This window comes from Cryptomeria japonica, chromosome 8 (genome assembly GCF_030272615.1).
Source record: "Cryptomeria japonica chromosome 8, Sugi_1.0, whole genome shotgun sequence".
Lineage (NCBI taxonomy): Eukaryota > Viridiplantae > Streptophyta > Pinopsida > Cupressales > Cupressaceae > Cryptomeria > Cryptomeria japonica.
Window position 1 is genome coordinate 125,070,801 of NC_081412.1, and position 23,010 is coordinate 125,093,810.

The 23,010-nt window shown below is 40.3% G+C and overlaps 1 protein-coding gene across 2 annotated transcripts in view; it reads left to right on the forward strand.

Moving 5' to 3' along the window:
* Nucleotides 1–23,010, forward strand: part of LOC131041564 (translocon at the outer membrane of chloroplasts 64) — a 127,566-nt gene that overhangs the window by 64,289 nt on the left and 40,267 nt on the right. For both annotated transcript variants that reach the window (XM_057974689.2, XM_057974688.2), the window contains exon 4: nucleotides 4,940–5,065. In XM_057974689.2, coding sequence (XP_057830672.2) covers nucleotides 4,940–5,065 — 126 coding nt within the window. The remainder of the gene's footprint in view (nucleotides 1–4,939; nucleotides 5,066–23,010) is intronic.

The window sequence follows — 23,010 nt, forward strand, 5'->3', positions numbered from 1 at the left end:
GTTCAGTCAAGTGGGAAGCGCCTCAACAAGGATGGTTTAAAGCAAATTTTTATGGTACTTCAAAGGGAAATCCGGGAATTTCGGGTGTAGGGTTTGTAATCATAGATTGGATGGGAAATTTTGTGGTGATGGGAGCTCAAAAACTCTCGGAGGGTACAAATAATGAGGCCGGAGCTACTCTCTTGGCTGTTCAATAGTGGGTTAGATTAGGTGTTCAAAACTTACATCTAGAAGGTGACTCACAAATCACTACCAATGCAATCATTAAAGGTGAAGCTCAAGCTTGGTTTTTAAATAAATTTATTTGCAAAATTAAAAAGGATTTAAAGTTTTTCAGAAACTATGCCATTTTGCATGTGCGAAGGGGAGGCAATGAGGTTGTTGATGCATTATCTAAGTGGGCAACATCATTCGCAGAAGTGGATGAAATGCATGTTGAAGATTACAAAGATCTTGTAGGGGATGATGTGGATGGCTGCATACAATAAGATCTTTAATGCATTAATTAATTGGGAAGCTTGAGAATGTGGGGATGTGATGGGGCATTATTTATAGTAGTCTAGGCCCCCTTTTTGGATGCATTTGGTGATGGTGTTGGCTGAGGTGGTGAAAGATATGGACGCAACGTTTACCTTGTACACCAAAAGGCAGGAATTGGCGTTTGTTGGGGATGTCTCTGCAAGGAGAATTAAATGCATCTTCAAGTTCGGTGATGAGGCCTTCATGCAGATATTGGAGATGGTGTTAGGGGAGTGCTTCCTCAAAACGATGCACAAATACAAAACCAATGTGGATGTGGTAACGATGGTAATGGCCTGGGGTCTAGAACTCGAAGAACAAAAGGATGTCATTCTCCAGGTGATGTGACAATGCGTCGAGGACGACTGACTGTGTGGGGTGATGGAGCTGTTGAACATGGCCATGCCTGGGGTAGGCTTTGATGTAGGGGAAGGGCTTGATATTGATGGATTTCATGAGTTGAGGGAATTGGTGCGCTTCATACGATGGCCGTTTGGGTTGGACAGAGATGAATGGCGAGCGAAAGCGGCCATTGGCTGGGATTCCCTCAAGTTGTATTTGAAGGAGAAAGAGGTGGAGGCTCGAGGTAATGGAGATGGTGAACGTGCAGTGGTGGATTCCAAGTACAAGGGCAAGCGGAAGATGGAGGATGTGAGGAGGGCAAAGCAGAAAAAGAGGGAGATTGTATTTTTTGGAGCCTTTATGGGTGATGAAGGGAAGAACAATGGTGGTGAAGGCCCGAGCGGACAAGCTTCATGCGTGCCCTAGTTTCTGAATGGGAAGGCATCTCGGGGCTCTATGTTTTCTTGGCTGTCTTTTTGGTTTAAAATTGATGTCAAAATGAAATTTGGGGTATCTCTGTTTTAATTGTAAATGGTATATATGTTAATAGTGCAGTCTGTGGTGTAGTTTCTGGTGTCTGGTTTGGGCAGTTTGTAACTTTGTTATACATTGGGTAATATGGGTTTCAATTTTGGTAATTTTTTGTTTGAAACTCTCGTAATGATGTAAGTGTTGGCAATTTTTTAAAGAAAGCCAACTGGTTCTAGGTCCTATTCGGATGGATGAAGGGAGTGTTATTGGTAGGGTTTGGTAGGGGTCACGTGTAGATCCCAGGCTTTTTGGAAACTTTGCAAATCTGATATGTATTTCATGCTTTACTATTAATAAAATATAAATATTACCGACCAAAAAAAAAAACATATAAACAAGAAAAAGAAGCTACCTTTTTGTCCAACGTAGGGTGAGAAGGTCCTAAGGGTTTCTTGATAACTGTTATGATAGATTGCAAAATATCTTATCTCTAGATTTCCATGGAAGTCGAGGGAAATGAATCAATATAGTGATCTTAGCCAGAAGCTCCTCCAGTGGATCTCACCCTACATGCCAAGGTTTGATAATAAAACTACCTGATTATGGAAATATGGTTCTCACAAATACAAATTAGTATGAATACCCATAAACTTGCAAGATAAGGCAGAGGGAGGGAGAGGCGAGAAATATGAATAACCCATATAAATACATAAATAATTAATAAACTAAGCATTTCTAATTCCAATTCCAAAAATGAGGATGAGCATAGATACTAATTAATAAATTCTTTTGGTTAAAGACAAGCATTTATAAATATTTCAAAACACTAGTTCTTATTTTTCAGAGTCTAGGATAGTGAAGTAAGCAATTAGAAGTTTGGAATAAAAACTGCAGAGAAATAGGAATACCCATGAACTTGCAAATTTAAACCATGTTTGGACAAATATAAAACATCATCCACAGTAGATTTTGGATTAGTAACCAGAATCAGGTGATCTTTGCCTTTCTCAAGGCATCCATTGGAATTCAGGCAATTAATCATTTGTTGATTTGATCTGGACACCTTTGTTGCATGCACTAAGTAATGGATTCCTTTTTCATGCCCAGATGAAGAGGGCTCGTTCATGTTAAGTGTGGCTTTAAAAGAAAGATTGGGGGTTGTGGGTCCCTTGGACTCCCTTTAGCTGCCATGCAGGTCGCCATCCCTGCAAAACCCATAAAAGGAATGAGCTACTAGAAAATGCTTGGGAATCAAACCCCACTCCACACATAATTCCCTTTGACTAAAGAGTATAGGAAAAAGAAGGGGTTCTGCCCACAAAACAGAGGTCCATGGCCTCACAAAGCCGTTGTTATAGTGGCTAGTTCACCCACTTGCCCTCATGTCCCTCCTGCCATTGCTCACCTTTCAGACTCATCCAAATTCTTGCTAACATACATTTGAAATTATGTTATCATCATTGTTTGACTAATGTATAATGTTGAGTGTTTAACTTGTAATGCTTGGTAATGATATATTTATTTTAATTTTCTTCTGAAATTGGATAGGAAGTTTGCAAAAGGGATATGCTCCAATCTTGGGCTTAATAAAAATGCATGTATCCACAATATTCTGAAGTATCAAACCAAATCGACAGGGTTGAGCCTAATTGGTGAGTAATGGTGTGTAACATCATCTGACAAGATTCAAATCACTGGAGGTATGGTGATATTAAGTTTGATCCTTGGATGACTTTGACCGAATGGATTCCCTAGTTGCAGCAGCCTAGGTAATGCAAAATTCTGGTATAGGCGTGCACTTAATCAGCATTTGTAATCAGGTGAAGGGCAGAGTTGCCAATATCTGTGGAACCTGGTTGAATCTGTTAGAAAAAAAGGTTTTAAACCAAAACAGCTAAAGCTGAACCAGGAAAGTATTAACAACAGTATAAATTCAGAAATTAAGAAACTCTGTTGGGGCCAAAATCATCAGCAGGAGCAGGGTCTTCATCAAAATGCAAATCTTCATTGAAAACTGGAAGCCTGGTCTCCAACAGCTCCTCCTATGTTGTTGACAGCAGTAGTAGCAAAAGAACTCATGGAATTTTTAGTTTGAAGAATAAGCAAGGTGTTTCCATTGTCTGAAATTCCTTTGTAAAGTACAATCAGTCTCTTCCCTAGGCCAAAGCTGGCTTATGCACTTGGTGCACTATGAGTGCAAGGAGCAGTGATAACAAGTCCCTTTACTATCAGTAAGTGTGACACTATCATATTGAATCAACTTCTTGGTATAAGGAACCACATTAACCACCAAAGAAAAAATGAGTTCCTGCATTCACAGTTGTGCTGGTGCTCTAAACAAATTTATATTACCCTCACCAAGAGAAATTTACATTTGTCAGCATGCCTATTGTCCTAAGTTGCAGGTTTGGGTTTGGGCATTGGTTCGGGTTCGAGAACCTGGTTCGCCGGTTTGACAAAATTTTAAAAAGGAGTTTGGGTTCGTTAGTACAAAAACTATATATATATACACGATATTATTTTTATAACATAATATAATATATATTATTTTATATTATATTAATAATATTCTATATATTAATATACATTATTATTATTATAATATTATATCAATAATAGAATATTATATTTATTATATTATATTATAATAATATATACAATAATCAATAGATTTGTTAAAAAGCTTTTAAATGAATTAATAAATAAATAAAAAACTTCACTAAAAATTCATAGAAAAAATAATAAGCTTATGAAATTTGTGACCGGTGAACTGGACCCCGTACCGAACGCGGACCAGGACCTGGAGCGGAGTTGGATTCGGAGTGGACCCAGACCCACATCTGGGCTGCAGGGCCCGAACCCGGTAACTTAGCTATTGTCACCATCAGTATCATTTTGAATAGACTCCTGGCACAAGGTGCCACATTAAAAGATCCACAAGAGGAATAATGAGTGTCCTTGCCCATGATTGCTTTAGTTTTCTCAGCAAAGTTTTCAACTCCTCCAACAAAGATGCTTTCATCCTGTTGTGTCATCCATATAGCCGCAAGGTTTGGCATGCAAGGACTAACTGGCAGTCGTGATTTGGTAGAAGAACTATAGGTAGGCCAGAGATGAAGGACCAGCAGATCCCATGGCAACTTGAGAATGTTCCCCCTGTTATAATGATGTATAAGAAGACAAAATAAACAAGACATCTCACGTTTGCAATTTGATTAATTGCCTGCAACACATTCTGCCCGAAATGGAATTCGGTTCATTGATTAACATTTACTCCAAATCTAGTACTTAGTTCTCCCAAAATGGATATAATATTGCATGATTCTAAAATGACTTGATATGTATGAATTTCTCAAAATTTTTCATTAGGGTATTGGCATGTGGACCGAATTGTTGAGCTAGTCTCTCTAGATCCCCATAATTCAGTTGGAGAGAATTAATAGATGGCTGTGATGTAAGTTTATTCTGTTGGTGTGTTTGTTTAAATATTTTTTGTTTTAGAGATGAGAACACTTGATGCGAAAGATCTTCATTTTTAATGTCATATGCTACTACAGAACTCGTGATTCTTCACTGCTGTTAACATTTGCTTTACTTTCCTTTGCAGGTACTGATACAGGTGGAAGTGTGAGAGTGCCTGCTGCATTTTGTGGCATTCTAGGGTTTCGCCCTTCTCATGGGGCTGTTTCCACTGTGGGTGTTGTGCCGATGGCTCAGAGTTTTGACACTGTTGGTATGTAATTAGATAGATATACAGTGTTCCTTTCAGTTGTTCTCCTTTGTTTTTTTGGAGATATGTATAGTTATATTTAAAATAATAACATGTAAAGGGCACTTTGGTTCCTGTCTTTCAGATTGGTATCTGAAACAATTGGGTGCATTTTCTCTTATGTTTGTGTTAAATACATAAATTTTCATAATCTTCACGAAGCCTGTTGGAAGAATCAAAGAGGGATAGATTGATCGTTTCTTTCCATTCAGATTCTTTGGTGTGATACCTGGAAGTGTAAGCTGGTTCTTTTGATCTGGATGCCTCTTAACATAACACCTCTTCCCTTCTGATACAAAGTATTTTGAAGATGATGTACCATGAAGTCCCCATAGGATTGTTTCAAGCTTTGGAAATGTCAGTTAATCAAAGTTAGGATGGTACAGAGATAAGCATCTGGGAAATTTCTGACATGGGATAATAAGGATTTGTGAAAATGGACATCCTTTAAAAAAACCTGTCTTGAAATGACTATAATGCGAGGTTGGTACTAAATGCCATGATTATGAGGAAATGAGAAAAACACAAGAAGCATCTGTAAGTAATTCAGATGTGCTCGACGACAGAATAACATCGTGGTGAACTAGCTGATAAGAAAGCTCACGTAAGTGGCAAAGTCTAATGGAAGATTTATTTTTTATTATTCGTAAACTAGCTGACAGAAGTAGAACATTAGCTACAGACTTGATCTGTGAATTATTTCATTTTCCAACCACAAAAACTCAATCTTTGGTGACAAGGATGATCTGGGATTAAGGGATTGCCATATTGTAAATTTGTAATTACTAATTTGTGGCATTGCTTAGAGATCAAGAGTCTCTAATTTGGCATTGCTTCCAAACTTGAAGCATTTTTTGCTTTGGAATTTACTTCCCCAATTTCTTTTCTTTATGGATAATAAAGTTTTGCTTATCTTTGTTAATGAGGCCCTTTAATGCCCTTTTCTTTACTCTGATATTGAACTCCTGTATATTCCAAGAAAGAAATGATATTCATTTAGAGAATTTGGGCTGCATGGCCCCTCATAGGATCTTTTCCATTTGAGGTTGGGTGCCAGTTGCAATATCTATCATAGTCTCCATTTGGATTCTGTCATGAATTTAATCCTTTCCTTCTTTGTTCTTATTTGGTGGGGTTCTTCTTATTGTTAAATTGCTTGATCTTGCTTCTCATGGAATCCTTTTAGTTTTCCTGGTGTTTTAACTTTAAGAGATTTTCTTCTTATTTCATGGTTACAGCATTCTGAAGACAGAATCTTAGTATGAAGTTTCTCTCCTAATCTTCCTTCTTGTCCACCTCCATTTCCATATTCTTTGTCCGCTTCTCACTGTTTTAGTCCAAACATATCTCTCTGTCTTTCTTGTCAATAATCATTTGTTATTGTTCTTGTTTTATTTGCACCAGCCCCTTTTGGATTTTTGTTTTGGAAAGCATCTCTTTCTCTCATTGTTTTGTCTGCTGATTGTTTTCCTTTCTTCCTACATCTTGCACTTTCTACAGCTGTTCTAAATCACATGTTTCCATTTGGGTTTTTGGAAGTCCACATTGCCTTTCTGTGGATTCGGGTCATGTGCAGAGATTGATGCTCTGTTTTCCACTTTTGTGGCTATAAAACAGTTTTGTAGCAGACAGTTATTCAACTTATATTTATGACAAAATCTTCACTTAACTCAAAGTGATGTATTTATATTTTATTATCATTATGGTGTATCCTCTCAATCCTCCTTCTAAGCAAAGGATAATGTTCTGTAACAATTGTTGAGTGAAATCTAAATTTTGTACCTTATTGTATAATATACAAAGCCTCATTCAATCATTGCTTTCAAAGTATGAACTTATTTTCCCATTGATTCATAAAATGTAGTAAGTCCAAGACTCTTGGAGTGTTTAATGTCCCAAACCAAAATATTAATAAAATATACTTAGATCTGAAATATCCAAATGATGTTCTATGCCCAATTATAAAATGCGCTGAAATATGAAATGCCCACAACAACTGAAAGTCTAAAACTACATCTGCACATAAATCCACTAAAAAACTAGACCTGCATTGCTAGCACACATAAACTTTGATTTTTCTAACATCTGATTTTATAATAAAATGAAATTTACAACAAACCATCCACAACAGATTTTAATTACTTTTTGATCTCCAAGACCCCATGAAGGTGAGTTGAGAGTTTTTTTGAATTAACTATGCATATTTGCTCACTAAAACTATGCAAGAAGGATAGATAATATTTGCACACAAATGGAAACTTCATAACATGCTGGAGCCAATTCTTGTTAATAAAATGTGCAGCAAAATATTGAAATCTATGTTGCCGGGAATAATCATTATGTTATGTTGTCATATTATGTTTGCTGTCGTCGGTAATAATGAGTTACGGTGGTCAGTTAGTTAGTCGTCCCGAAGGGCAGTTGGACGCGACGGTTGGTCTCACCCCTTCGGGTATTATATATTGCACATCGTTCCTTCTAAGTATCATCATGATAGTCGGGTAATGTTATAAGCACTTGATGTACATGGACTGTTGAATTAATACAAAGACTGGTTATTTAATATATTTCCATTATGTTCTGTGCATTTACTTTCTGCATTTAATCGTTTATCGTATGAGGCAAACATTTGGCGCCGTTGCCTAGACGTACTCGGGAACGGAAGACGCGGATGGCGCATGGACACGATGGGCCTACCCGTTGGTGAGGTAAACCCAGAGGCCGACGACACGCGAACAAAACTTTACACAGGAGAAGACATCGCAACGAGAGAATTTTCAATTCTGCTCCAAGTAGCTATCCAGACCTACGTCCGACGAGAGGCGACGAAGGCGGAAATCCTACCAAGTGCCGTGTGGACAGCGTTGGAGGTGAGCCCTGCAGTAAATCGGTTGATGAACCATCTTCATCGGTTGCTTGCACAGGCATCGCTGGCACAACAAGCTCGCTTGGAGGAGATTGCCCAGGAAGAGCGACGCCAACAAATCCTTCAACAGTATGAGGAAAGCAGCCGATGGGAAGCCGAACGGGATGGCGCCAGGCCAGGACGGAATTGAAACTTGAACTTTCTATATTCAAATAAAAGTGTCATTGACACGAGTGGTATCTGATGAAATGAATTAATAAAAACGTGTTTTGGTTTATGTATTGTGAATTATGGAAATGTGCGGCAATTAATGCCCAACCCATTGAATAAAAATAGAAATAAAAAAGCAGAAACGGACGAGTGGGAGGCCGCGCAGAGGGCCTTGATTCTGGAACATGTAGAACGTAGACGGAGGCTGAGGCAACTTGCCAAGGGACGACCTGCCAAAGGGTTGCCCGAAGGGAACCAAGGAGGTGTCACGGAGGGTGCAGAAGCCGAGGGGAATTTCTACGCGTCACCAGACCACCGTAGGGTGAGAAGCCACGAAGAGTTTCTGGAGGAAACAATGTTACGAAGAGATCTAGTTGAAGAGACCTGGGATTGGTTCAGAAACTTATCCCTTACACTACAAAGTGAGGATCACCAAAGGGAGCCAACAGTGGGTGCGGGTGACAACCCTGGGGAGGATAATCGTACGGTAGGTGCCACACTCGGCAGGCAAAACACCGTATCTCCAGTCACCCCCGCAGGGGACACCACCGGCATCGGAGGGAGCAGCGCAGGGGCACATACACAGCCACAACCACCTCCAGGTAGACGACCCCCATCGATGGCGGGCAAACAGAAGTTGCCTAAATTCAACGGGGATGGCAACGATGACCCCGTACGACACTGCCGAACGTGTGAAACAATGTGAAACAATATGGTCAGCCAACGAGGTAGTTGACAAAGCTGATTGGGTGGTGCAGTTCCCTACCACCCTGAGAGGAGTAGCCATCGATTGGTACTCTGATGTGGACAAAACAAAGGTGGGAACATGGGACGACCTACAGAAAGCTTTTGAGAAGGAGTTTCGACTCCTTCGAGATGATAATGAGATCGTGGCGGAGATACTAAGCACAAAGCAGGGAAAGCACGAAACAGTGCGAACATACAGCCAATGATTAAAGGAATTATCGAGGAAGATGGAGAACCAGCCGGCTGACGGACTAAAGAAGAGATGGTTCGTGGAGGGGTTGCGGTCATCCCTGCAGAGGAAGATGAAAATTGTATCGCCCACTTCATATGATGACGCATACAACCGTGCGATGGATTTGGAAATTGAAGACAAAAGATCGCGGAAGAAAAAGGACAAGTCCTTTGGAGAAGAGGAGTCCTCGGGAGAAAGCAGCAGCGACGAATCATCAAGTAAGAAGGTGCGAACTCTTCAAAAGGATATGCACCGTATGTTGAAGGAATTTAAGAACATGAAAGGAAGCACGAGCAAAAACGAAGACGTGTGGTGCACTGACTATAAGGAAGAAGGCCACACAAAAGGCACCTGCCCGAAGAAGGCCTTTTGTGAGATTTGCCAAGTGATGGGACACTCCATCAAGGAATGCCCATACAACATGGGAACCCGAAGTACGCAAATGAGAAGTACGCAAATGAGCTAAGTGTTGTTCACGGAGTAGGCCACAACATCCGCACCAGCGGGTACGGCCCAACAAACCAACACAATGGCATCATCTGGAGGTTACCGGGACAACGGATGCGACGGCGGAAGGAATAGCAACAATAACAATAACGGAAGCCATATCCAGTATGACGCCAAGGGCCGACCAATAATTCAATGTCGGGCCTGCAACCAATGGGGGCACTTCGCTCGGGAGTGCCAGAATACTGAAACCCCTTAGAGCCTGTGTAGATGGTGTGGCCCCGATGATCACGATGACACACACTGCCCTAAGCAGGTGGTGAATCTGCTCAATATTGAAAAGAGGGGCGAAGACAAAGAAGTGTTGGCAATCACTTGCGCGCAGGTGAAGAAGGCAACCTATCCCGACCCCCGCACAGAGAAGGAGAGACTGCGGGAGGCGAAGGCCGATATTGAACGTGAGATGACGACCGAACGACGGGACAACGAGGTGGTGAGTACATCATCCTGTACGGAAGCTGAAAATAACATCATTGGGCAAGTACTACAGATGGAAGTACCTATAAGGGTAAAGGACCTTCTAGAAACAATGCCACAATTAAGAACCGCCATTTTTAGTTCCATACAAACCACTGCGTAGGCACCTTTGCATGCCACACGGGCGGAAGTTTCGGTCAGCCCCTTGGTTGACCCAACGTTGTTGGCCTTAAATAGTGGTCAGCATCCTGCTGTAGTAGAGATGGGAATTCTTGGGGCTATCCTCAAGGACACCATCGTGGATGGAGGTTCGGGGGTGAATGTACTGCCAGAGGATACGTGGAAGAAATTGGGGAAGCCAACACTATGGCCACCCATGTTCAACTTGGTAGGTGCAGACCAACACGACATCAAGCCACTCGGCACCCTGATGGCCCAGCCGGTCACTATTGGCACACAACCCTTCATACTAGATTTTGTGGTAATCCCACTCAAGAAGAAGGGGTACGACGCCATCTTAGGCAGAGGGTGGCTAGTTACAGCAAAGGTGAACCACGACTCGAAAAAGAACGCCCTTTCTATGGAGAAAGGGGGGCGGAAGTACACCATTGATCTGAGGACCCAGGTCGTCGGCGAGGAACTGGCAACATCTTCGGAATCGGAGGGTGAAGGAAAAGGCGACCCGAGGGACGAAGGATGGGGCTGCAGGGAGCCTAACGACAAAGGGATTCTCAAACTAGGAGACTGTTCCGAGGATAAGACGAGGTCATTGAACAAGCTCTTCCACTGGCAGATGGAGGATTACGAAATGTTCCAAAGCTACAGGCTAGAAGTAGAGGAACCAGAGCAAGCAATAGAGGAGGTGTACCTGCCAGAATACAGAGCATATTGGAAGGGAGACGCCCCAAACCACAGTGACGTAGATAATCGCAAGATCAATTGTGTCGGCAACGATTGGAACCCTGTGTGGAAGGCCGTAGCTTTCAAAATCTTTATTATTCTTCTTCTTCTTATGTACGGGAAGGAGACTGTGGTCCTTGTAGAATTTGTGGCTCCCGTTCTTCAGATGGCCATTGAAAATAGACTTGCCACCAACGGGTCCAAATTAAAACCCTACCACGAGAAGCGCGCAAGGGACCCGAGAGGCCGGAGGGACATCCGAGAGTCTAGAGGGGAACCCAATAGGATGGAAGGGGACTTGAGAGGCCGAGCAGGCGTCTCGAGAGGCATGGGACCAAAGCGGGAGACTCTCGGGCGAGGCAAAACGAGAAAGGGCGATCCTAGAGGCACGAAACTTGAGCCGAATCTGGACACTTAGAGAAAAAAAAAAGAAAAAAGGAAAAAAAAAAAGGATAAAAAAAAAAAAAAAAGTTCGGTCGTAGGTGTCCGTACGACATTTGACTGTACGGTAAAAAAAATAATAATAAAAAAATTCGTACGGTCGTACGACAGTCGACCATACGGTAAAAAAAAGAAAAAAGAAGGGACGTGGGGCCACCGTACGGTGACCACATCGACGGTGGAACCACCGTGCGGTGGCAACACCAACGGTGGGTGGAATGACCGATGGTGGAACCACTGTGCGGTGGTAACACTGACGGTGGGGCCACCGTGCGGTGGACACTCACACACATAAACCCCCGCAGCAGAAGCCCGCATAGCCACACACGGTGGAACACCGCCGCCTTTAAAGCCCGCACAAAAACAAATACATGGCCCCGTAGAAGCCCGCACAGCCGCACAATCCGCTGAAAGGAAAAAAATAAATTCAGCGCAGGAAATTAGAAAGCAGAGTCAGCCACGTAAGGAGGAAAATATCACGGAGGAAGGGGATTGCACGGGTATGCGCACGCCAAGTACACGACGCAAAGGGAAAGCTAGTAGTTGGAAGTGGGCAGAAGGAGGACAGTATGGTGCGTAAGGTTGACCATGTGGTCTGTACGCTGGAGGTGTGACCGTACAGTAAGGACGGTGTTGACTGCACGGGAAGGGCTGGAGGTGTGACCGTACGGTAAGGAGGGTGTTGACCGCACGGGAAGGTGGCCGTAGGATTGAAGGTGTCTGTTGTTGACCGTACGGGGAGGTTGTATGGCCGGGGTGCCATCGGGGACATTGCAGTGCAAAACCAGATTGAAAAATTATTCGATGACATCTGGAGCCAGGACGCTGAAAATATTAGAGTGGAGAAGAAGGGTTTTGACATCTTAAAATATCACAGAAATGATGCGCGCCATGGACTTTCGTGTGGTTCGGAGGGTTGTAAATTGGTGTTGGCGGCGGGGGCGTGTTGACGTGTCTGAAATCGCATCGCTGCAAACTCCATATGACCAACGCAGAATAGAATAGCCAGCTGAGTATCCTATCCTCTCTTGAGATAAGGGAATCCCTAATGCTATTTTCTACGTTTTGATCAAAGGGGATAACCTCAAGGTTTCTTTTGTCAGGTCTTGATTGTGGGATCTCTCAGTGGCTTGATGTGTTTTTGCTGGAAACACAAGGGGACTTACGATTTGCAACAAGCTAGTCTGCTATGATTCTCGAATTATGCAATAAAGAGAAAAAGGAAAGGTTTAGTAGATCTAAAACTAACAACACGGGTATGCGGGTAGACGGATTCAACATAACCAATTCCTGCTTGGCCAGAATAGCTCACAACCTTGCAGGAACGGTGCAATCTTCAAAGGGACTTGGAAGATTTTCAGACTGGAGACGTACGGCTAAGCACCCAATTCTGGCGCAGCTCAGACAGATACCTGCAATTGAACTAAGCACAATTAAAGGCTCAGGTTAACCACACAAAAGGATACACAATCAGTATATCCTCAGTGGTATGAGCCCAAATCTATCAAATACCTGCACACCCAAAATAGAAAGATCTATCTAAAATGCTGAGAGAAACCATGCAAACAGGATGAAAACAAGACAATAAACACCAAATCAATGTTTATATATTGATTTCAGTTGCATATTACAACAATTTCTGCAGCATCTCTATGCTACTGCTAAGATCTAACCTATTCTAACCTCTAAGATCTAACTACAAAATTCTAACCAATTGTCTGACAAAAGTCTTCAACTATCTAACTCTTTACAAAAGAAAGGCCTCTGCCTTTTATAGATATTACAATTTTGAATCGAAGGCTAGGATGGACTGCATCCAAGGGTCCTGATCTGTCTTCCAGAAGCTGGCAGCTTTGACCCATGCCTAATCAATTCTCAGTTTATCCAATCAACAACTATCTCAACTACCTGCCACCATTTGGCTTTAATTCAGGTCTATCCAATCTTCTTGGTGGTTGGGAATAGTTATCCACAAAAATATCTTGCACGGAACCCATAGGCAGTTTACAATAAAGCAATTTCAGCTTTTTAGGAATTGAATTCCTTGAATTAAATCCAACTGTGCACTTTCTTGATAATGCATAAACTTGCAGCATTCAGAGTGTTCTTTGGTCTTTGGTCTCGGTGGTGGACTTACTTGATTTGCGTTTGAGGTTTTTCTCCTGGTTCTTCGATGACGCCCTGCGATCAATCAACCAATTTCACTTCATTAAATTAATTTGAAAAATTAATTAATTAATTTAACAAATATTAAATTTAATTACGACGTCTGGTTTGAGAAGCTCTTTGCGAGATGTATCTTGAAAATGCTTCTCCTTTCTCTTCGAATGTGAAATCTGATCCTTGGGCGATTTACTTCTGCGTGATTTTACCTTTGGAGTCTTGGGCGTTTTGAATGGGTTTATGGCATTTTGAAAACTTCTTAAGCGCGATTTTGGAGGTTTGAAGAGCTTCTGCAAATTTTAAAACTCTAACTCTCATGCTTTTCTGGTGAATTTCGGAGAACTTAGACGCTATTCTGCAATCTTCAAACTGCGTTTTCCAATCCTAAGGGCGAACTTCGTATGCCTTGGCATATTTTGTGATTTTGAAAGAACTTCGGAGCATTCACGCCCTTTTGCAAATTTGTAAGTGTTTCGGACGTTTTGCATGTTTGGAATTTTGCGTTTTTAGGCCAAATTCGGACCTTTTAGCATGTTTTGCAACTTTTCCAAAAACTTCGGACCACTGGGCATGTTTGGAATTTCGCGTTTTAACCCTCTGGCGAATTTCGGAGCGCTTGGGGTTTTTGTTCCAGCTGAAGGGTAATTTTTGGACCTTGAACCCTTCTGCAAATTAAAGAAAACTTCGGACCCTTTGAAGCATTTTTGGCAAACTGGGAGTATTTTCAGAGCTAAACGCATTTGGAAATTTCGCGATTTTAATGCCAAATTTGGAGCTTAAGGCGGTTTGGTGCCCAAAGGCATTTTCGGACCATTCGGGCGTTTTTGGGGAATTTACCCATATTTTGCACCATGAAGGTCTTTTGGCGAATTTTGGGACTTTTAACGCTTTTGCGATTTTCGGAGCTTAAGGCGTTTTCTGCAAGTTGGATTATTTTCGGACCCTAAGCGCATTGTGTAAAACTTTTGAAGACTTCGGACCCTTAGGCGCTTTCTACAACCTGTGCGAATTTCAGACCATCAACATGCTTCGCAAATTCCCTTAAAAAACTTCGGATCTATAAACGCGTTTTTTAAAAATCGACGCACTTTCCATTTACCTCCCAGGGTCCGAAAATGAGGACGGTTAAGTGGTTTTCGGACCTTGGGGGTCTTTTGGCAACTTAAGGTAAATTTCGGACCTAAACCACCTTTTGGCAAGTTTTTTACTTTTTCAATTTTTTGCCCCATGGTCCGAAATTGGGGATTTCAAGCGTTTTTAAACGTTTTCTTCAAGGAGCGCGAGCTTGGGCACTTGGGCAAGTTTGTCAAGATCTCCCCGGAGGATCATTTAATGGAATATAACATTTAAGTATAAGTGATATTTCCTTTTATCCTTTTCCTTTCTTATACTACTTTAAGTTATATTCCATATATACTTTCAGGATGTTTGAGAGTGGTTTCAGACCTCCAGGAGTTATATTGCAAATTCTAGTTTTGGAGGATTCCTCAGTTTTCAGACTTAGTCAAATTTAAAGATCAGGACATTCTAGACTTAGCCAAATTTCAGGATCAGGACATTCTAGACTTAGCCAAATTTCAGGGCAGGAATAAAAGGCACAAACTGGGGGGGTCCCTGTCCAAGACGGGGATGGGTGTGCGATTCGCACAACAGGGCGCTGCCCCTCGACCCCGCCCTGTACTGTGACAGGGAGCGCACTTGGGGCGCTGCCCCTGGACCCCGCGAGGGGCGCTGCCCCAGACCCTGCTGGGGGCATTGCCTCCAAACCCCCAATTTATTTTTGAGCTACAATACACTTTTTGAGTTGGGCGACAGGCATTAGAGAAGGCACGGTAGGTGTTGGGTTGTCCCGTACTGTGAGAGAGAAGCCTGAAGATCAGCATTGGAGGGAAGCCATAAGCCGTAGAGGGAGACGGATTTGGAGGTACAAACAGAGTTTGAGGGAAAGCATTGCAAAGTTGTACGGTACCTGGGAGTTATTCAGTTCAGTTATTAGCCTTTGGGGAGTGTGATGGAGGATTTGAGGTGTCTCCTAGCCTTTGTGCCCGAAGGTTGTGGCCACTTCCAGGCATGAATGGTACGCTTTGAGGAACTCGGAGTATGTCTTGGCTGGACGAGAGGTTGCCTTGGTGGATGCAGAGAGGGCTCGGGAGGAGCTGACCACTAGGATGGAGGCAGTACTAGCGTGAGACGTAGCTCAGCATACCCAGGAGTTGGATGCCGCGAGGGCAGCACGGGTGGCTATCGAGGACAAATTGGCTAGGGAGACAGTATCATTTGGGTAGCAGTTGGTGGAGGCTGAGATTGAAAAGCATGTTTTGCAGACAAGTTTGATGGTAGTAGAAAAGGGTTTCAGGCGAGGATGCAGCAGGTGTATGAGTTCCGGGCTTGCCTGGCGTCAGCAGTTCCTGCAGTTCATCTCTATTTTGTATTCCATCGTCCGGAGACGACTTCTTTTCTTTGGGGGGATGATGTTGCCGGGAATAATCATTATGCTATGTTGTCATATTATGTTTGCTGTCGTCGGTAATAATGAGTTACCGCGGTCAGTTAGTTAGTCGTCCCGAAGGGCAGTTGGACGCGACGGTTGGTCACACCCCTTCGGGTATTATATATTGCGTATCATTCCTTCTAAGTATCATCATGATAGTCAGGTAATGTTATAAGCACTTGATGTACATGGACTGTTGAATTAATACAAAGACTAGTTATTTAATATATTTCCATTATGTTCTGTGCATTTACTTTTTGCATTTAATCGTTTACCGTATGAGGCAAACAATCTATAAGATATAATAGCACTACAAATGATAGATAAATCCTAAATAATCTTCTGTATGCTGGAGCTCCCTTTCACACAAACCTATAAATACAATTATTGAAAATTGTGTTGGAATCCAAACAATTATTGATGTCCAGATTACTATCTTTATTTGAGATTCCTCTTAATAAACAATTTGGAGTTTCATATGCTAATTTCATCACCCAAGGGTTTTGGTCTTCAGATTGGGTGAATGAACACAAGTGCTGAAACAATTTCAGCAAAGTTTTGATATAATGAAAATGAGGTGTTGAAGTGAAGAAATTGCTTTCATTTTATAGATGTTGGAGGGCCAACTTTGTTCTCAAATTCCAATGCCTCATTGGAAGTTGAAAAGAACAGCTAGATGAGGACATACTATTGACAAAATTAATCAAGATTTAGAAAAATATTTATTTTAGGTACCCCAACTGGGTGAGGTCCTAACTCCTAGCCTGGTGGGAAAATAACAATTTTCTTTGGTTAATTGGAAAGATCTCTAGAAGACCTACAGCAAAAAAAATATACAACATTTTTGGACAAATTCGCAAAAAAATGCTCCAAAGGCTTCCAAAAATGCAATTTACAAAGCATTGGAGAATATGAACAAATTTCAATTTAAATATTAAATTGAAACTATATCACTTCGGCTTCCCTAAGCCCATGAGAAATAATTAACGAGATCTTGGCTTCGCAAATTAAATTATGAGAAAGGGGATGCTACATGGTTTGGGACTAATCCAAATCCCTATTTTGAATGGCATTTTTTGTCAATGTTTTGAAACTTAAATGCCAGCATTTGAGAAGTACTTTAGTGATGCCTTAAACAAGGGGTTCGCTTTGGAAAATGTTTTTTTGTACACTCTTGGGAAAGATTGTATATCATGGCTTCCTTAAGCTTCCTTATTTGGTATTGTGCATTCATGCAAATCAATAGCTGCGTTTTGAGGAAACTTTAGATCAATTCTTTGATTGCAACATATTAATGTTTTCTCATCCTATTTCTCTATTGCGCTAGGTTTGGATTCTTTTTTCATTGTTTTCAGACATCCATACTTAGTCTTTTGATTTCCCCAGTTGAGGCTCTGATTTCAGCTTATACTCTGACTTTGATTTTGTTCTCAAGAAAGGCTCAAGCTTGGGAGTCATATGATCATGTTATCCTCAAGTGCTTCTTGTGGTCTTCTCCTTTGTCCTCTTTGCTCTACGATCCTTTCAAATTGCCTATTCTCTTGGTCTTGACCACTTTGTGGTCTTCTCTCATCTTTGTTGGGGTCTAAGAGCACAAATCTCTGAAATCTGATCTAGTTTCTTTGAACGCAACGATGCCAATGGTTACTCTCCTATTTGACAAAATGAAGACTTGAAATAATGAATAGTATTAATAATGCATACCAAGTGGAGGATTAAAAGTATGTCTTCTTTTGTACTATTACAAAACTAGACTAGAGATGGTCAGCCAAGGATTAGAGTTGATTTGATTGGTTCATATTGCTTTCCTCAACAATACAAATGTTTTTAAAGAACTTAACCCTTTCCAAGACAAACACAAGCATTGACCAACTAAAACTTATACATATCATCTTCAAGTTTGAAAATTTCAATATAAACAAAAATTGTAAATTATAATTTCAATTTTCATAATCTATAAATTTCTTCTATAACGAAAGTTTAAAAGATGTAGGGTTAGGGCATGGCGACCACTTTGAGGGGGCAACCTTCTAATCCACTTCAAGGGGGAGAGAAGGTCATTAAGATTCTTTTGAGTCAACTTGTGCTTCTTTATGTGAATAGCTTGGAAAACAATCCAATTGCGCTCATAACTAGTACTAAAGGGTAGGGCCAAAATGTAGATGGTGAGTTTTTGAAGATTAACAAAATTTTCATACCACAAATTTGCAAGGAAAACATTTATAACTTTATAAAAAATTTAGTACATGTAAAGGTAAAGTAAACGAAAAACTAAAATTAAGCATATATGTTTTTTAAACTTGGTTGCATAGTGACTCTCCTTTGAATGCATAGAGATGAAATAAACAATCTTCCCGTCTCCCTCTTATAAATTTTAAACTCATCAAGCATGATGTCGCAAAGGTTTTCATTGGGGTTCATATGCACCATATATGTGTCGAGCCCATCCATAACCTTCCTATTTACTCTTAATGAACTAGAGAAGAAAAACTTAGGGTTAAGATGGTAGGCAGCATCATGAATATGTTTGTCTAAGTTGCACCTTTGATCAACAATGCGCTGGATGGGTTCATATTTTTTTTTTCAACCCATAGGAATGCTGAATCGCCTCTTTGGCTTTGTCCATGATCTTATATGGATACAACATGAGTTTTTTGCCCCCATGCACCGACCTTAGAACCCTAACCAATGGTTTTGACACCTAAAGCAAGAGTGTATAAAAATTAAAGCAAAAATTTTAAAAATTAAATAAAGAAAAAAATCAGCAAATTAAAATATGAAAAATACAAAATTAATAAATTGTAATATTATTAAATTGAATAAAGATTTTTATAAGTAAAATCTTAACATGACTATCAACTCCATGTACTTAAACAAATGTATCATGGAAAATGGTCTTCACAACCCGCTTCTATCTGGCCTTCCTAGATTAAGGATTTCTAACCACTTGGTGCTCACAGATATGTGCTTACGTGCAGTTGTGATACTTTGCAAAGTTATTGAATTATTTGTTGACCTCGTGATTCTTGATTGCATGAGCTCCTTCCCTTTCATGTGGTCTTTCAGAATCAAACCAATTTGTGGTTGATGTATTGTCACACTACTTGCATCTTTCACCATGTTCTTTACCTAGCTTTCTTATATCCTTAAGGAGAAGGTCAATTTAGTGGGTAGACCAGGGGCAACAAAATAGCATATAGTGCATTCCCTTAGAAGTATAATGACTGTTGCATACGTAGATGCATTTTTCATCTCTGTTTGGACTCTCTTCACTCCCACCTCCACCACCACCACCTCAATCAACAAGTTGTTTGAGGATGTAACGTTTTTAATTTCATTGGAGCTATCATTAAAGTTTAAGAACACTAGTTGCCTTCCTAAAGCCACAAGGAAGTTGATTAATATGTAATTATTTGTCTGTTCACCTGTCAGATAAAATGCTGCAATCCTTGACTTTCCAAACTTGGCTTTGTTTGCCTACTAGTTGATTTGTGTTTTTGATTGCACCCTACTATAGTGGTCCACTGAATGGCTTGGTGTCTTGCGACTGGCCTCCACTATGTCCATAGAGTTGGTGTAGTATACCATGCGCTCAGCCATATTGAGGTGTTCAATGGGGTAACTGTATGTCCTAAATGGTGGTTCACTTAATTATCGATCAGGGACATATATTCAAAGATGGTACTGGCACTGTATGTGCAACAAAGGATTCTCAGGCTCCCTATTGTTGCATGTAAGAACACTAACTAATGAAAGTACAACAGTGCAGAGTGGAAAGCTATTGAATATGGCAGTTGCTGCAGAAGACTTAAAGAGTAACTCAACAATGGCTGCGGGAGACGGTAAATAACTAATTACAATTAACAAGCTGGTTGCAACCAGAACTCTAATTATGACAGCATTAACAAAACATAAGAATAGGCTTTATAGTAATTAAGAAACTAATAGTAATCTAGCTACTGCATTCATAAATAACTAATTAACAAAAAGAGGAAGGAGGATTACATTACCTCAAGTGGCCCTTGCTTGAGGAGTGTAATCTCCTAAGAGTAACAAAACACTAACTCAGAATATAACAGTCATCGTCTATTCTCTTTCATAAATCATATCCAAAATAATAGGGTTACAATTACATAGAGAATCTAGCAATAACCATTGTATGCATTTCTTATAGTTCTAACATTCATTAACTGGTAAAACTGAAAACAACTTAACGCTAGTAGCAAAAGATCTCAACTCACACAACACTTCCTCCTTTTAAAACAATCACGAGTTGTAAACAGAAATAAATCCCTGATTTTTGTGCAAAAAATCAAGCAAAACCCTTATATGATTTTTTGTGGAAAAAAATCAGAAAGCCCACAAATTTTTTTACTAAAAATATTCGCCAAAATAGAACCTAAGCTCTTATACCATGAAATGATAATTTGATGTTGTTATTAACAAAGGAGACGGAGGCTCCTTAAATAAGCAATTACAAGCAAAGTTTCTTAAACAGAAACGAAAGATCAAAGAGAAACATTCTAAATAAGAACTAACTACGAAAAGGAAAGATCCTAAACTAACTGACTAAATGACCATTATAGAAACATTACATAATTACTTAATATCATTACTTCTTTTAACAGCTCCTAGACAGATGTCACACTTTCCTAACAGTGAGGTGACTTATTCAACAAAAGGAAAAACAGAAATAATAACTACCCTTCAAGAGTCTTGTTCTGAAACGGAATCCCTTATTCCTTATTAGCACAGAATCAGGGACGTGGTTCACTGTATCAAGTCTGAATTAATGTGGCATAACCTCCTTGTACTCGACGATGATAGAAATCCTTCATGCCTGCTGAAGAGATAGAGTCAACAAGGACTATATGCGACCGCAACTCTCTTGCCATTCGTTTGACTGCTTCCATGTGGACCAAAAGAGTATATTTCCCTTGGTTGCGAGTGGATCAGAGATCTCCTAGGTTACGACTAGCTTTGAACTCCCTCCAAGCTGCATGTTAGTCCTTTTCAACAAATAATAATCCACACAAATTATCATCCATAACTATCAAGTTTTCAACAATATATCAATCATTAAATCACATAGATCATTACATATCAACATGTCATTCATATATTATAACTGGATAATAATAATAATGTAATATCCCTTCATATGCCTCCAAAACAATTACTAAGTCATACGTATTAACATTCTTCTTTAAATAATGTGACACTCAATCACGATTAGGCAATAAATAAATGCTAAATCAAGGAATTCGATCATCAACTAACCAGTCCATTGGTTAGTTTTTCAAACCAGAATTATGTTAATCAACTCCGATTGATCGATTTGTTAATAATGAAGGAATGTGATTAGTGGAGCAAACAAGAGACATGGCTGTGACATTGTGCCTCCTCACATCATAAGCAAAGTATAAAATCAAGCTCCAAACATTCGCAAGAGCATGGATGTATTTTTATCTCTTTTGTATATATCTGATAGGATAGCTCGATCTGAGCTTTTGACCTCGAGTCAAGAACTGGTTGCATAAGGAATACATTCAATAACAGAGAAGGCATCACTATTTATGCAAGCATTCAAAGATCAACCAGAGACGACATCGTCAGCATTAGCTATATCTTCATAATTCCAATATCGTGAAGGTAGCAAGGCTGAAGGCCAAATATCGGAGCATATAACCAGAGTCTATATAACAGATGCAGCCCTATTTTCACTGACTGATAATATTGCCATATTCAGAACCACGTTACAGCCTTCATTGCATATACAGATAGATATATCAGATATAGCAATCCCACTGCTGGATCGATTGCATAAGCATATCATGTATCGGACATAGCATCAATTATTTATCAGCACAAGTGGTAAATCAGTAAACATATATAGCATTCCCCATTAGTGTATACCAAACATTGACATTCATTCAATATCAATTTGAATATATATATATATATATCAGAACTAGCAATTGATATCTTGTGTAACATTTTTACTTGATTCTAATTGCAACTATTTGATAAAGTAAGAAATCAGAATTAGGTAATTTGTTCCTCTTTTTGGAATGGATGTGGTCAAAGCAACTCCAGTTCCTCTCACAAGTTGATGAACTTGCTCCCTGACTCAAAATTCGAATAGAAAACTCTTGCAATTCAGGAGCTAATGATCCATAAGCGATCCACCATCTATATCCCGGCATACGTGGCGAGTCATATTTGGCTTCTGCCCCTCCAAATGTCCCTTCTCCTCTCTTGCATTGCAAACTTTGATCTTTGATTAGTGCTGCAATTTCTGGATTTGGTACATACCTGCTAATGGCTTGGTAAAGCCCTGCCATGATTTCATTATCACCCCTTCTATCAATAGAAAACAACTTAGGCTCCGAAAAGCAAGCTGCTGCATGTAAAGGTGTGTGCATCATTTTCCATCTGCAATCAACTGTCTCCCATATCTGCATATATTCTGCTTCTTCATTATTTAGTGCTTTTTGAATAGATTCCTTACACTGGTCCATGCTTTCATAAAGCATGCCAAGGCAAGGAGTGTCACCATCAACCATATGAAGCACATCAACAATTGGTTCACATACAAGCAAAACTTTTGCTGCTCTATGTTCTTCCCCTTAGGGCCTTTAGAAAGCACTGAACTTTCCCACTGATTGGAACAAATAACAGATCTCAAAGCTGCTTTTTCTTCAACCACTCTTTTCAAAGTGATATAATATGAAGCAAATCTTGTTTCACAAGGCCTCAACAATTCCTTTGATTCATGCTGCCTATAAATACTCAATGTGAGACGATGATTCCGTATGAAATTTGCAATTGCTCTCCGTCTATGAATAGCTTCATTTACCCATGGGAATTTAGCCAAGTCATGAAGCAACAAATCGAGACAATGGGCTGCACATGGGCTGCAATATATCTGTGGG